This window comes from Lycium ferocissimum, chromosome 2 (assembly GCF_029784015.1).
Source record: "Lycium ferocissimum isolate CSIRO_LF1 chromosome 2, AGI_CSIRO_Lferr_CH_V1, whole genome shotgun sequence".
Lineage (NCBI taxonomy): Eukaryota > Viridiplantae > Streptophyta > Magnoliopsida > Solanales > Solanaceae > Lycium > Lycium ferocissimum.
In genome coordinates this window covers 64,003,936-64,016,711 of record NC_081343.1, presented here as the reverse complement: position 1 = coordinate 64,016,711, position 12,776 = coordinate 64,003,936, and the positions used below count along the sequence as shown (strand labels likewise).

The following is a 12,776-nucleotide window of genomic DNA, read 5'->3' as shown; positions in this document are numbered from 1 at the left end:
TATGTCCCTATTTCGTGCTGGTCTTTAATTTTGCCCATCATAACAAATAACATTTTCACATGGTATAAGTTTATATTTTTGTATTATAATATTTCATAAGTTATCTTACGCATTTACAACTCGCCTTTCAAGTTAACTTACGCCAAGATAGTTCAATTGCTAAAGGACAAAAATTAAAGACCAACCCATTGGAAGGACAAATCTTGCAATTTCTTCCTGGATTGACCTTCTAGGCTTTCATTATAAACTAAAACAAACATAGGAAGAAAAAACAAGCAAAATAAGCTTTTTTTCCTCCATAAAATTATAATTTCAACTGATTGCATAAAGGATCGATTCGACGATATAACAAATGGAATGTATTTACTGTTATATTTAGTTAGGACCTTTATAAGCAGAACAAATAGCAATATGTAATATTTTTATTAAATTGCAATTATATTTCTATTGTTAGATCATTTTGTAGAAGAGATAGGTTTTATAATATTATTTTCCAAGAAAAACTTCATGGTAATAACCCGTGGATGAATTATATTACACCGCCTATCCTACTTTATGGATATTTAATAAGCAAAGGTTGGTTTAGAATAAAATAAAAAGATTAGCAAGTAGCGAGGAAACGGTGATCGTGGAGTGGTTGTCACAGCTTAGGCTAATTTAGTGCTATAATCACGGATTTGTTTGTTGTTTAATTATTTGAGATAATAAAACTCAGAGACTACCTTTATTTTAATAGTTGCTTTTTGAAAGTTATATAGTTGTTTCTGCTGAGGCTTCAGAATTCCCTCTGACTTTATATAGAAAGTTATCGAAGTAAGCGCTCTTTGTCATTTTAATTTTGTATTCACATTCAATTTGTTAATTGAATTCTCCCTATCTCTGATCTTCTCCTCTAATCCCCTAATGTAATAGGAAAGAATGAAAATAGCGGCACTTCCATGATTGTAAAGAAGAATAAGGAGCTTCTTGTATTGTACTTGTAAAGTTGTTTACACTTTTTAAGCCTACTTTCGAACACAATAATTATGACTTGGGCTTTTAAGTTGATAATATTGCAAGTTGTAGTTAGATGCCGTTACTACTTCTTTAATGAACTCTATGATGCAATAAATATGTAATCATATCAATAAATTATCAATATTCAGATATACAGCGTCGTCTTCAAAACAAGAGATAGAAAAAGGAGTAGAAGTTTAAGTCTTTATTTTGAATAGGCGTAAAGTTATTACTTTGAATAAAATGAAAGTCAGCTATTGGGAAATTTCTCGCATTGTTATCGAGAAATTAATGTGACAGATTTCTTGCCAAAGTTTAGGTGATTTTGATGAAAATGCATATTATGATAGCATTGGGCAAGTCCCCATTTCGAATGAGAGTTCTTCTCTAACAAGATTACAGATTTAAGGGAAAATTTCAGAGACCTCCCCCTATGTTTTGCTTCATTTCACCGAACTCCCTTCACGTTTGCAATATTACGGCTATCTCTTATTTTAATTTTTGCAACAACTACTTTGTTCTATTTATTACTAATGAAAAATAATATACCTGGAATAATTTGCCCTCTGTTCAATTCAATTTCATTTTTTTGTCCTTTATTTTTTTTGTTTCAATCCTTTTATGTAAATTGAGAGGAGATCAGTTCACAATGATTTTACTCTACGTTGTTAAAGATCTCATTTTTTTTTAATTATTTCTTTTATTTGGGAGATATGGCTTTAGTTTCTTCAAGTTCTCAGACTGTAGAAGAATTCTTCAAAGATGACAGCACTCGCCGTGCTGGGATAATTCATGCTTGAACTAATGGTGAAATCATAAATAAATGCATGCTTTTGCCTGTAAAATAAATGAAATTGGATTGAAGAGAGGGTTGAGTATTTGGAGCTCACATTTTAAAGGAGATATTGATAAAATAATAATTAATCAAAAGAACATGATCTTAGGGAGGGCAAATCAGTCCATATATATTACTTTTTCATTAGTAATAAATAGAATAAAATAGTTGTTACAAAAAAGTTAAAATAGGGAAGGTAAGATAATATTTTTAAACGCGAAAAAAGGTCGATAAACGAAAGTAAAAACGTATTTAATATCTCTGAAATTTTCCCTTATTTTAATTCATATCCTTATATATGCTCGTCCCAGAACGTTATTAGTTCTTATAAATAAAGTAGTTCACGTACGTACTATAACTTGATATTGGACTGGGGTGATTGTTTCAAAATGAAATAAAATGGAAAAAGACTTAAATGATATCCTCTGCTGGCCGGGTAAAAATTATAAAGTGAACAGTTAGGTAACAATCCACATCAAGATGAGAAACAGATCCTAGTCTTCAAGATAGACGACGAAATGTATGTATAAGAATATGTCACTTCTTTCCTTGCGGAGTTCATAGTAAAAAAGCAATAGATAAAGATGGTTAGGGGTGTGAATGGTTCGGTTCGGTCAGTTTTTTGCAAAAATTTATATCATATCAATTTTTTCGATTATTCTACTATATAACTAAAATTAAACTTTTGAAAACCGTTTCAATGAGATCGGTTTTTCTTCGGTATCGGTACGGTTCGGTTAATATTCAGTATTTTTTTAAAAATCACTTAATGCAATACAAAAAACAAGGATTAAAAATCTATGGAAGAAACAAACTGAAAACACTACATTATTGATGCTCACAAATACAACGACATCTACTTATAACTTATAAGGAACGCACTAAATGATAAATACATATATTCGTTGCTTCTAAAAGAATATTAAAATTATTAAAAACTAGAATAATACAATGAATTGATGGATCTTGCAGCTAGCAAGGCAGCAAACCAATAATTGTATCAAGACATGATAATTGGTGTTTAAAGATTATTTTTATCATATGAAATTATTGAAAAGTAGAACTATATAAATTAATTGTCATATAGGTTCTAGTGGCAGTGGAGAAAGAGTAATTGTACTAAAAAAATTAGTTAAAGAATTTGCAATATGAAGAGGAGGAGAAACCAAACCTTTTCTTCTTTTGGAGCAGCTGATGATATTATCGTGTAGTAGTGTCTGAGACTTTATGTATTTGGTTTCAATAGGGTCGACGGGTAGGTTTAAGTTTTAGTTATATCTCTCTCCATTTAAATTCATCCCAAGGACAAAAAATCTAAAGCTATGTATTATAAATTATGATACATAAAATATATTTCTACATATGTATTTATTCGGTTCGGTTCGGTATTTTTTCGATATTTTTTATACAATAAAAAGTCCACCCTAATATTATTCGGTACGATTATTGATTTATTTTAAAACCTTTAATTTTATTAAAAAGAACCTAAAAATAAGTTCGGTACGATACGATTCGGTCGGTTCAATCGGTTTTTGAAAAATCATGGACATCCCTGTAGAGGGTAACAGTTTAACTCCGGTTGACAAAGTAAATGGTACTTGCAAGCTGAATCAACTAAAAGGAAAAGTAACACCAGGTCAATCTTTTTGGTGTTTAATTTTGTGCCCCACTTTTTCATCTGCTTTTGACTTCATTTCTTAGTTACACTGTACTGCAGTTTTGAAAAAAATATATCAATATCCTGTCAAAGAGCCGAGTGGAGGGTGACGAATTTTTGCCTAGTGAAAATCTTTCATCAAATACAATTCTAAATCATGTGAGTGGACTATATAAATAATTTATATACGTTCTACTCTATCTAGATTTATTTATTACACTAAGATTCTTCATCACATCAATTATTTTTTGCATAAATAGCCAATTTATTGCAACTCTTTCTTCTTATTTAGAATTAATACCAACTATCTTTTGAATCGAAACATAGGTGCAGTTCTTATCAAGTAGTACCATCAATTTTAAACATAAAAACTGAAAAACAAAAGAAACTGTAATTTCATTGGAGAATGGTACGTAAGAAAAGTGCCGTGTGACTAGCACTTTCTAATCAAAGAATGGGCAATGGGTCAGTATGCTCATGCAAAAGGGGCTTCCTTCGAACTTTATTTTGCTACGTGGGACTGCTTATTCTGCCTAGGAAAATAAAGAGCAAATAAACAAAAGTTTTAAGAATGCCAAATGCATGGAAAGCTAATTTGAAGTGTGATTTTCAGTGCTAGGGCTCTTTCTAGGGTAAGGATATTCTTCGTTCAAATCGTCTCTACCTCAAGATAAGGACCACTAATAGTAAAAATAATTAGTCCATGAAAAAAATATACTTATGTGTATGTCGTGCTAAAAACGTCGTTACTTAAGAATATTGCAGTTTCTAAGAGAGGACAAACAAGTAGTACAATATTGTTCATGTTGAAAGGCACCACTTGTGATACGGTGACATTGAAATATCGGAAAGCGATAGTTTCACTAAGTGTTGCTAACATGACTTTTATACATTAATTTTACATATCTTAAAACTGAAGAAAATATCCGACATTTCTGTTCCTGCTTGAACAACATGACACGGACCTTATTATAAGTTCTTCCTCGGCTTATTGTTATTTGTATTAATTGAACTCAATATAATACTAAGAAGAAACTGCCATTTATGGATACCCTACATGCTAAATCCAATCAAGTTGTGGCCAAAACTTTAAAGTACCTTTCCAACTTTCATTGCCGTTTGCCTTTTCCAATGGAGATTTCTAAAAATGCTTTTGTCGTACGCACACCTCAAACGCTATGGACCATGTATTAAATTGAACTATGATCAGTTTATTAATGTATCAAATATATATTGTGCGTACAATGATGTAAACTAGCAGTGCAGGTCTCTATCTCTAGGATTCCATACTCACACCAACCATATGAGCTGGTACAAAAGCAATCTAAGAATACATAGCCCGTATAGCTAAAAATATGCTCGCATATATCGAGTAAATACAAAGAGTTTTATAGTACTGTAGTAATCAAGATGAAATTGCTAGTGGAGCAAAACATACAGAAACTAGGAAAAGTAACGTACATATATATATGGCTAAAATGTTTTACTGTTTCAACATGCCCAGGTACCTTGGCTCTTCAAATACATAATAGGGTGATACGGTTTCGAATAAGGATGGGGGGTAATTAACGAGAGGGCTCAATTCTTCCCAGCCTGTACTTTGATCTTGTGATGTAGTGGTGCTAATAGTGCTGCTATTGACCATTTCAAATACACTTTTATCTATTGGCTGAGAATGAGTACTAGTACTGTTAGCCACGTCATCCAGCCCAACGGAAATGTAATTATTATACTCTTGAAGATTGCTGTTGATAACTCCGTTGCTAGGGTAATAGCCGCTGCTTGTCACTGAAGAAATATTACAAGTATTTCCATTTAAGGGATTCATCGATGCAAGCTGATTGGTCGAGCTAATTTGACACAATTGATCTTGGGCAAAATAAACCTGATCATTTGAGTATTGAAAGTTGTTGCTGTTTGAACTGCTTTCTGCCAGGTCATTTTGTGGAGCAATTAGTGCAGAGAAGAGTAGTGGTTGTACTAGAGGCCAAGAATATGCATCGATAGCTTGCTGACTAGCAAAGAAATTTTCGTGTTCCTTCATCGTTTCTAGCTTATTGTGATTGTATCCGGTCCGTGGTCGATGATCCTTTCGCTGCTTATTGCCTAGTAGTAACTTTTTCTTCAGCCTTGTATTCCAGTAATTCTTGATATCATTATCCGTTCTTCCGGGTAATTGTGCAGCAATAATGGACCACCTTTGACATTGAAAAATTGTAACATGTTAATGAATTATATATCGATTTATCAAGATGCTTAAAGTACCAAATTAAGAGAAGTAATAGATAGGGAATAAACTGTATAATACAATAGCCATGAGGGTAACCCTAGAACTGAAAAATGAGTGATGCAAGTTATTACCTACTGCCGATACTCATATAGAGACTGCAGATTATGTTGTCTTCCTCCTCGGTGAACTCTCCGTGTTTGATGTTTGGCCGGAGATAATTCAGCCATCTAAGCCGACAACTCTTCCCACATCTCTTAAGACCTAATTAAGCCATATAAAAACAAGATGAACTATAAATTAAACCTCATCAAATTCTACAGAAAGAAGCAACATCACATAGAAATGTTTGCATGCTAGTAGGACTTGCAACGATAACTTGTTGATCATATAATTAAGAAAAATAAAATTTACCGTCTCTAACTGTTTACACAATTTCATCATTACTCACCAACTTTCTGGGGAAGGGTAATCCAGTTACCACCAGTGCCATGTTGCTCAATATAGGCTTTGAGTTTGGAATCTTCTTCAAGTGACCATGGTCCTCTCTTGACATTGGCTTTGTCACAGCAAGGAGCTCTACCCATTTTGGTCTCAAGTATAATTAGCCACTCCTGCTGAGTCTTATCTCTGAATATTAATCTCTTTATTTATATAGAAGATAGACAGATGGAAGAGGGGAGAGAGTGCGAGGGTAAAGATATATGGGAGACTATAATAGCTGGAGAAGGAGAGACATGGGGATGGGAATGATTAGCGGCTTTTTCAAAAAAGTGGAAATGGAAAAAGATTGTAGTCTTTTATTAGATATTAAAATAATAGGGCAATTTGAATGCCAGAAGAGTGAATCAAATGTTTTCTCATTGTCTTACTTAGTATATCGGAATCTATATACCATCATGCAATTCATCATCCACCTTCTGTTCACACTCACAAATACACACACTATTTCGCTGATATCAAAATCTGGTATTATGTAAAGTTAGATCCTGAACGTTCATTTTTAGGTGTGTATACTTGGACATTTACGGTCCGATTTGCTTTAAGAATAGTTTGTTCTTTACTTTTAGTTACTAGAAAGGTACTTTGGAAATAGTGATGAGTTTTCTGTTTGGGAAAAACTTGAATTACGTACATTGGTATTGAATTATTATGGGGGAATTAGTGAGGTAAAAAGAAAAAAAATAATGTACGGTCCGATCCATGGAGTACATAGTATATGCATACAACATGCATAATGGTCTAACTATGCCCGTTAACCGGTTTAACCGGAATCGGACCGGTAACCGGTTAGGGAACCGGCCGGTTTCCGGTTAAAAAACCCGAACCAGGACTTTACAGGCTTGAAACCTCAAACCGGAACCGGTCCGGTTAAATGCTCCAAAACCTTTTTTTTTTTGTATTATATATATATATATATATATATAGTATTTATTAGTATATTGTAGATATGTTAACAAGTTTATAAGTAAAGTTTAAATATTTGCTTGTAACAGCAAGTCGCAATACATATACGTGTATACATATATATATTAAGTTATATGCTTAAGTTAACACTATATACTACATATACCTAAATATAGTAAGAATATATGTATATATATCAATATACCTAGGTTATATAACTTATATATATATATATACATACTTTAAGTATACTATAGATACTTATAACTTATATATTATAACTTATGTTATTTATAGCTTAATTTTTTTCTAAGTTTATAAATTCGTATATACGTATACATATATATATATATATACACACCTAAAATATAGTAAGAATATACTTATATATATATCTATATGTATCGGGATATAACTTAATATATATAAATATGGGTATAACTTAATATCTATATATATATATATATATATAACTTATATATATATATAAACTTAATATATATATATATATGTTTAAAGTTATATATGTATATATATACTTATAACTTATGTATATATATATATATATATATATATATATATACTATATATTATAAATATATTCTTAGTATATTTTAGTTATTTTTCAAGTATATAACTTTCTAGTTTTTAATTTAAGTATATTCTTAGTATATTTTAGGTATATTCCTAACTTTATAAAAGTAAAAATATGAACACAAGTAAATAGAAGAAAGCTCAATGAGCCATATATTTTATTCATTCTTGGATAACATTTATTTGTTGTAGTTTTTTTTAACTTGCAAATAATACATGAGTAGTATAGAAATAGTAGAATAATAAAATCACCAATTTTGAACCATTTCGTTAATTTCCCCCACATCATATTCGGTCATGGAAATATTGTCACGCCCCGAACCATGGCCTGGGCGAAACACGGCACTCGGTGCCTTACTGCATGTGACCGAGCGAACCACATGGCTTGCTGAATCATCATGATACATAACATAAGCGGAATATAACATGAATGCATGATGAGCCATAATACTTAATAAAAATACTTGTTTAAATATGAGTGCGGAAATAACATGAATGAGCCAAAATGGCTACACGACCCGAATGTCCGACATAACATAAGTCTATGAAACCTATCATGATTAGGGACAAGGCCCCCAAAGATACCTTAGATCCATAACAAATCATAAAAACAAAACTTGACTAAACCCCGAATGAGATGGGGTCTTATCTGAATATTAATCTCTATATGTAAAGCAATGAATGAAATAACATGGGACATAAAGTAACAAAGATAAGAAAATGAACATGAAACCGAGACACAGTTATGAGCATGAACATGAATACATATATAATATAAAGCATGAGTAAAACATGGTAGGTAGGGAGAGCATTTCATAACCGACAATATAATATCACCACGTGAGTACGTAGTCCGGTACTCTGTCGCCCGGAGGAACGTGCACGAGAGTGTAAAATTAAGGTATCGTCCTATCTCTGGGCGGAGCGATCCTTGTCCTACGGTGGCTACGTAGTTTCGGGCTATATTCTCGGTAATTTGTGCAACTCCCAAAACATGAACATAATATAGTTGGCTAAGAAGCCCATGACTTTCGTGAAATAACTTGTAAACATGGTTTCACGAAGTAACTTGTAACATAGCTTGTACCATGGTTTTATGAAATAACTTGTATTTAGCACGTATATTTCTTGTATCATGGCATGAAAATAATTATATGGTTTAATTGCATGAAAACTTGTAGACATATAGGATATTCATGAAATAATCATTCTTAGTCCAAAAACATGCATGCAAGAACCCATGGAATACAAAATATGGGTTTTCATGGATTACGGACAGATTCTCAATAATCATAAAGAAATATTAAGAACTCAATGATGAAATTATAACAATTCATACATAATATAATCATGGACATGGACCTAGGGTTATCCTGAACATGGTATAGAAACCCTAGTTTTAGTAGAGAATCATAATTTATGGATTATGAGGGCGTGGGAAAAAAAACAATGATGTTCCCACACGTATAGTAACTCTACATACAATGCTCCAAACTTGAATTAAATACTTTAACTTTGAAGAAGATTTCAAAATCTTGAGTTCTTGAACAGAGATGGGTTTTCTTGAAAACCCTAGTTTAGGAATGATGATTTCTTGTTTAGATTACAAGGATATATATTAGAATTGACTTGGAATGACTATAGGCTTACACTTGATGATGGGAGAGAATAGAAGGTCGTTCTAGGGCTTGGGGGTGTGAAGAATGAAGTCCTTAAAAACGAAGTTTTATAATTCTTGATCCATTTTAAGCCCTATTTTACGTCCAAAAATTCTACGGACCGTATGTCTTACCGTACATCCATTCCAGTGAATTGGGCTTTCTGGGCCAATTTTACGGTCTGAATATACGGCCCGTATATCTGCAGAACACTATTTTAGTAAAACGGGCATAACTTTTTGTACAGATGTCCGTTTGACCTCCATAATATACCGTTGGAAAGGTATTTCAAAGATCTACAACTTTCAAGAAGGAAATTTTCCCAAATTCCTTACAGATTTTTTTCAGTATACTCATTTTAATTGAGACGTGAAACTCACTTAAAAACACGCTTAGCTTCCGACTTTCCTTTGCTAAAGGACTCTTCTCATGTCTTTATTGGGTTTCAAACTCCATTTATACACTACTCAAATTGGGTTCATGATACCCTTGTCTTATGAGTCAAATCTTACAATGCACGAGGTGTTACAAATATCTTCAAAGTCTTCCATTTGTTCTCTTCATTTCTTATCTTCGCCTTTTTTGGTTGCGTCGCTCCGATCTAATCCAATCGCGAATACACACTAGTACTTGCAAGCTAAAGCCGATAATGAATGTCTAGTCTTCCTTGGCTAAATGCGTGTATACTTGAACCGTAAGGATATCCAACAAAGTCTAGAATTGCAAATCCACCAAAGCTACTTTGGATTGTTGCAAAATCACCAACTCCACCAACAATATTATAATTGCAAAATTAATAATTGAATCTATAATAAGACTTTGTAATATTTATTTGAGAGAAATATAAAGTGACTAATTATTGAAAGTAACTATAATTGAGAGATTGAGATTTGAGAGAAAGAGAAGAGTGAATTGGTGTGTTAAAATGAAAATGAAGAAATATAGGGGTTGAATGGGTTAAAGTGTTAAAAAAAAAGTTTGGGGGTTGAAAAATTAAGTAAATGGGGGAATTTTTGTGAGGACCGTTGCTAAGCACCCGTCGAATTACAAAGAAAAAAGTTTTTTTTTTTTTAATTTAACCGTACGGTCCGATCCATGGGAACCGGACATAGTGTATGCATACAACATGCATAATGGTCTAAGAAACACTGTGCCTCATTTATTCATCCTAGCTGTATGTGGAAATTTAAAATGGTACTCCAATTTATTTAACTCTTGTGTTATTATATTAATAATTGTTGGAAAGTTTTTAAAAAGTTGTTGAAAAGTTATAAGGTAGAAAGAAAAAATATTAGAATTCAATTTTACCCAAAAGGCCAAGAAAGGTATGTATATTATGCCGAGAAAGGTATGTATATTATCTTTCTTATTACATTGAAACTAACAAATATAATTACTTTAGCGGAAAAAGAAAAAAGAAAAAAACTAACAAACCAAACCTAGCAAACTAACAAACTAGACCTAGCAAAAAAGTTTCCTATTCCTATATATTCTCTTTGCATATTTTCTATGTCTCTAGATATCAAAATTACTATCCAGCACCTGATCAACCCTTCAAGTGCAGATTCCCTTCATGAAATTGATCAGCAATTAAAAGATGAAGATTCAAGAATGGAAAGATAAAGAGTGTTGACAAACTTTGATTTTCCAGTTACATCTTACTTTCCTCTACTATTCTTTAAGTCATATACAGTATATAATTAGCTATGATATCTTCGTCAATTCCCCTAATTAATTATCAGTTTTCCATTTTCTCCAATATAATTAAATATCTTATGGGGCCAAATACTAATGTTCAGTTCCCTCTAACTTGAGGTCAATTTGGTCCCGTTCTCTTCAAACTCTAGTTGGAATAATTCTTCATTCGATAGGGGCGATAAACTCTAGGTAAAAATAGAGAAGTAGAGATCATTTGCTGATAAACCTATAGCTAGCTAGCTACAAACCTATAATACATTGGTGTGACACAGAGGTGTATCAATGCTAACGCGACTGGTATAAGTAAAAATTGAATCTCAAGCTTGAGAGACTAGCCTAATAAGCTATAGTAATACAACGCTCCACTCATCATTACAGTACAATGTGAAAGTAAAATTAAATGTATACTCGTTGTTTCTTGAGGTTAATACTTCCACCGCTTCTAAGAATAATTCAGCGTTAAGTACTTATATTCACCAGGTTGTACCGAATTAATGAATACAAGGTACATTTACATTCATTAATTAATTAAGTCTTAAGTATTATAAGTACAGTTTTTAATGTCTAAGTCTAAATTATTTGATTTGATGTTTACACTGAATACGAATAAGTATTTTATCTAATGAGCCGTGGGACTTTTGTCTCCAAGCATATAATACATGTAGATGAACCAAATTAAGAAAAACAGCCGCATGATGCTCTGTCTAGGCCAAAGGAAGGAAGATACATCATAATCGTGTATACACGAATGATGAATATATCTTATTTAGAAGAGGTGATTGAAAAGGAATTTAGGATTAAAAATACATTCCACTATCACATCTTATGCCACAATTGTCGTCACCGGAATTGACTGCTGCCCCTACTTTCCTATTGCTGTAGTTTCTTGGACGTCGTCTTCAGCTTTCAAGTTTTAAACTTCAACTGTAAAAGGAGATTCATTTTATTCAACGTAAACTATAAAATAAATAGCTCAAGGCTACCAAATAGTTTTTTATAAAAAAGCTACCAAAAAAGTAATCTTGGTTACGTATAGATGTTTTTCGTCACTTTTAAAAGAATGGAAAAATTAGGTGGACTCTGGTTTAAAAAAAAATTGAAGAATATTATTTGCAAAAAAAAAAATTCAATTTTGTACAAAAACTATTGTTCAATCAAATGCCAAGAAAGAAACGTTTTAACTTTGGAAAAAACTAAAAGCTACTCTCGAATAGTCATAAATACGACTCTGTCAAAAGCAGAGGATGAAATGTATATATGTCCATTAAACTGTTACTAATATTCTATACTAATTCTTTTGTTCCCGGCCGGGATCACCATTAAAAACGAGTAGTAATTAATTGTCTTGAGACTTGTACTTGGTTTTCCAGGAACAATTTTGAGTTCTGTGATGGTTATTCACGATCTTAAGGGCCCGTTTGGCCATGAGAATTTTTCACTTTATTTGAAAATAAGTGTTTGGCTATGAAAATTCCAAATACAACTTGAAATTTAAAAAACAACGAAAACTTTGTTTTCACTTTTTTAACTTTCAATGCATTCAAACAACTAAATATTGTTTACAAATATTATAATCAAACACAACTCCATTTTCAACTCCAACTTCAACTCTAACTCCAAAATTCCAAATAAAGTGAAAAATATTTGGGTTTCATGGCCAAACGCCTACTAAAGTCTCGTACTTATTTTTCCTCTATCTAGTCA

General features: G+C 32.1%; 1 protein-coding gene across 1 annotated transcript; it reads right to left on the bottom strand.

Moving 5' to 3' along the window:
- Positions 1 to 4,678: 4,678 nt before the first annotated feature.
- Positions 4,679 to 6,955, bottom strand: LOC132046751 (transcription factor RAX3-like). The gene is made up of 3 exons (XM_059437487.1): positions 6,167 to 6,955; positions 5,850 to 5,979; positions 4,679 to 5,686 (listed from the first exon to the last, which is right to left on the bottom strand). Exons 1-3 carry the CDS (start codon positions 6,300 to 6,302, stop codon positions 4,972 to 4,974), a joined length of 981 nt encoding a protein of 326 aa, XP_059293470.1. The 5' UTR covers positions 6,303 to 6,955; the 3' UTR covers positions 4,679 to 4,971.
- Positions 6,956 to 12,776: the final 5,821 nt, after the last annotated feature.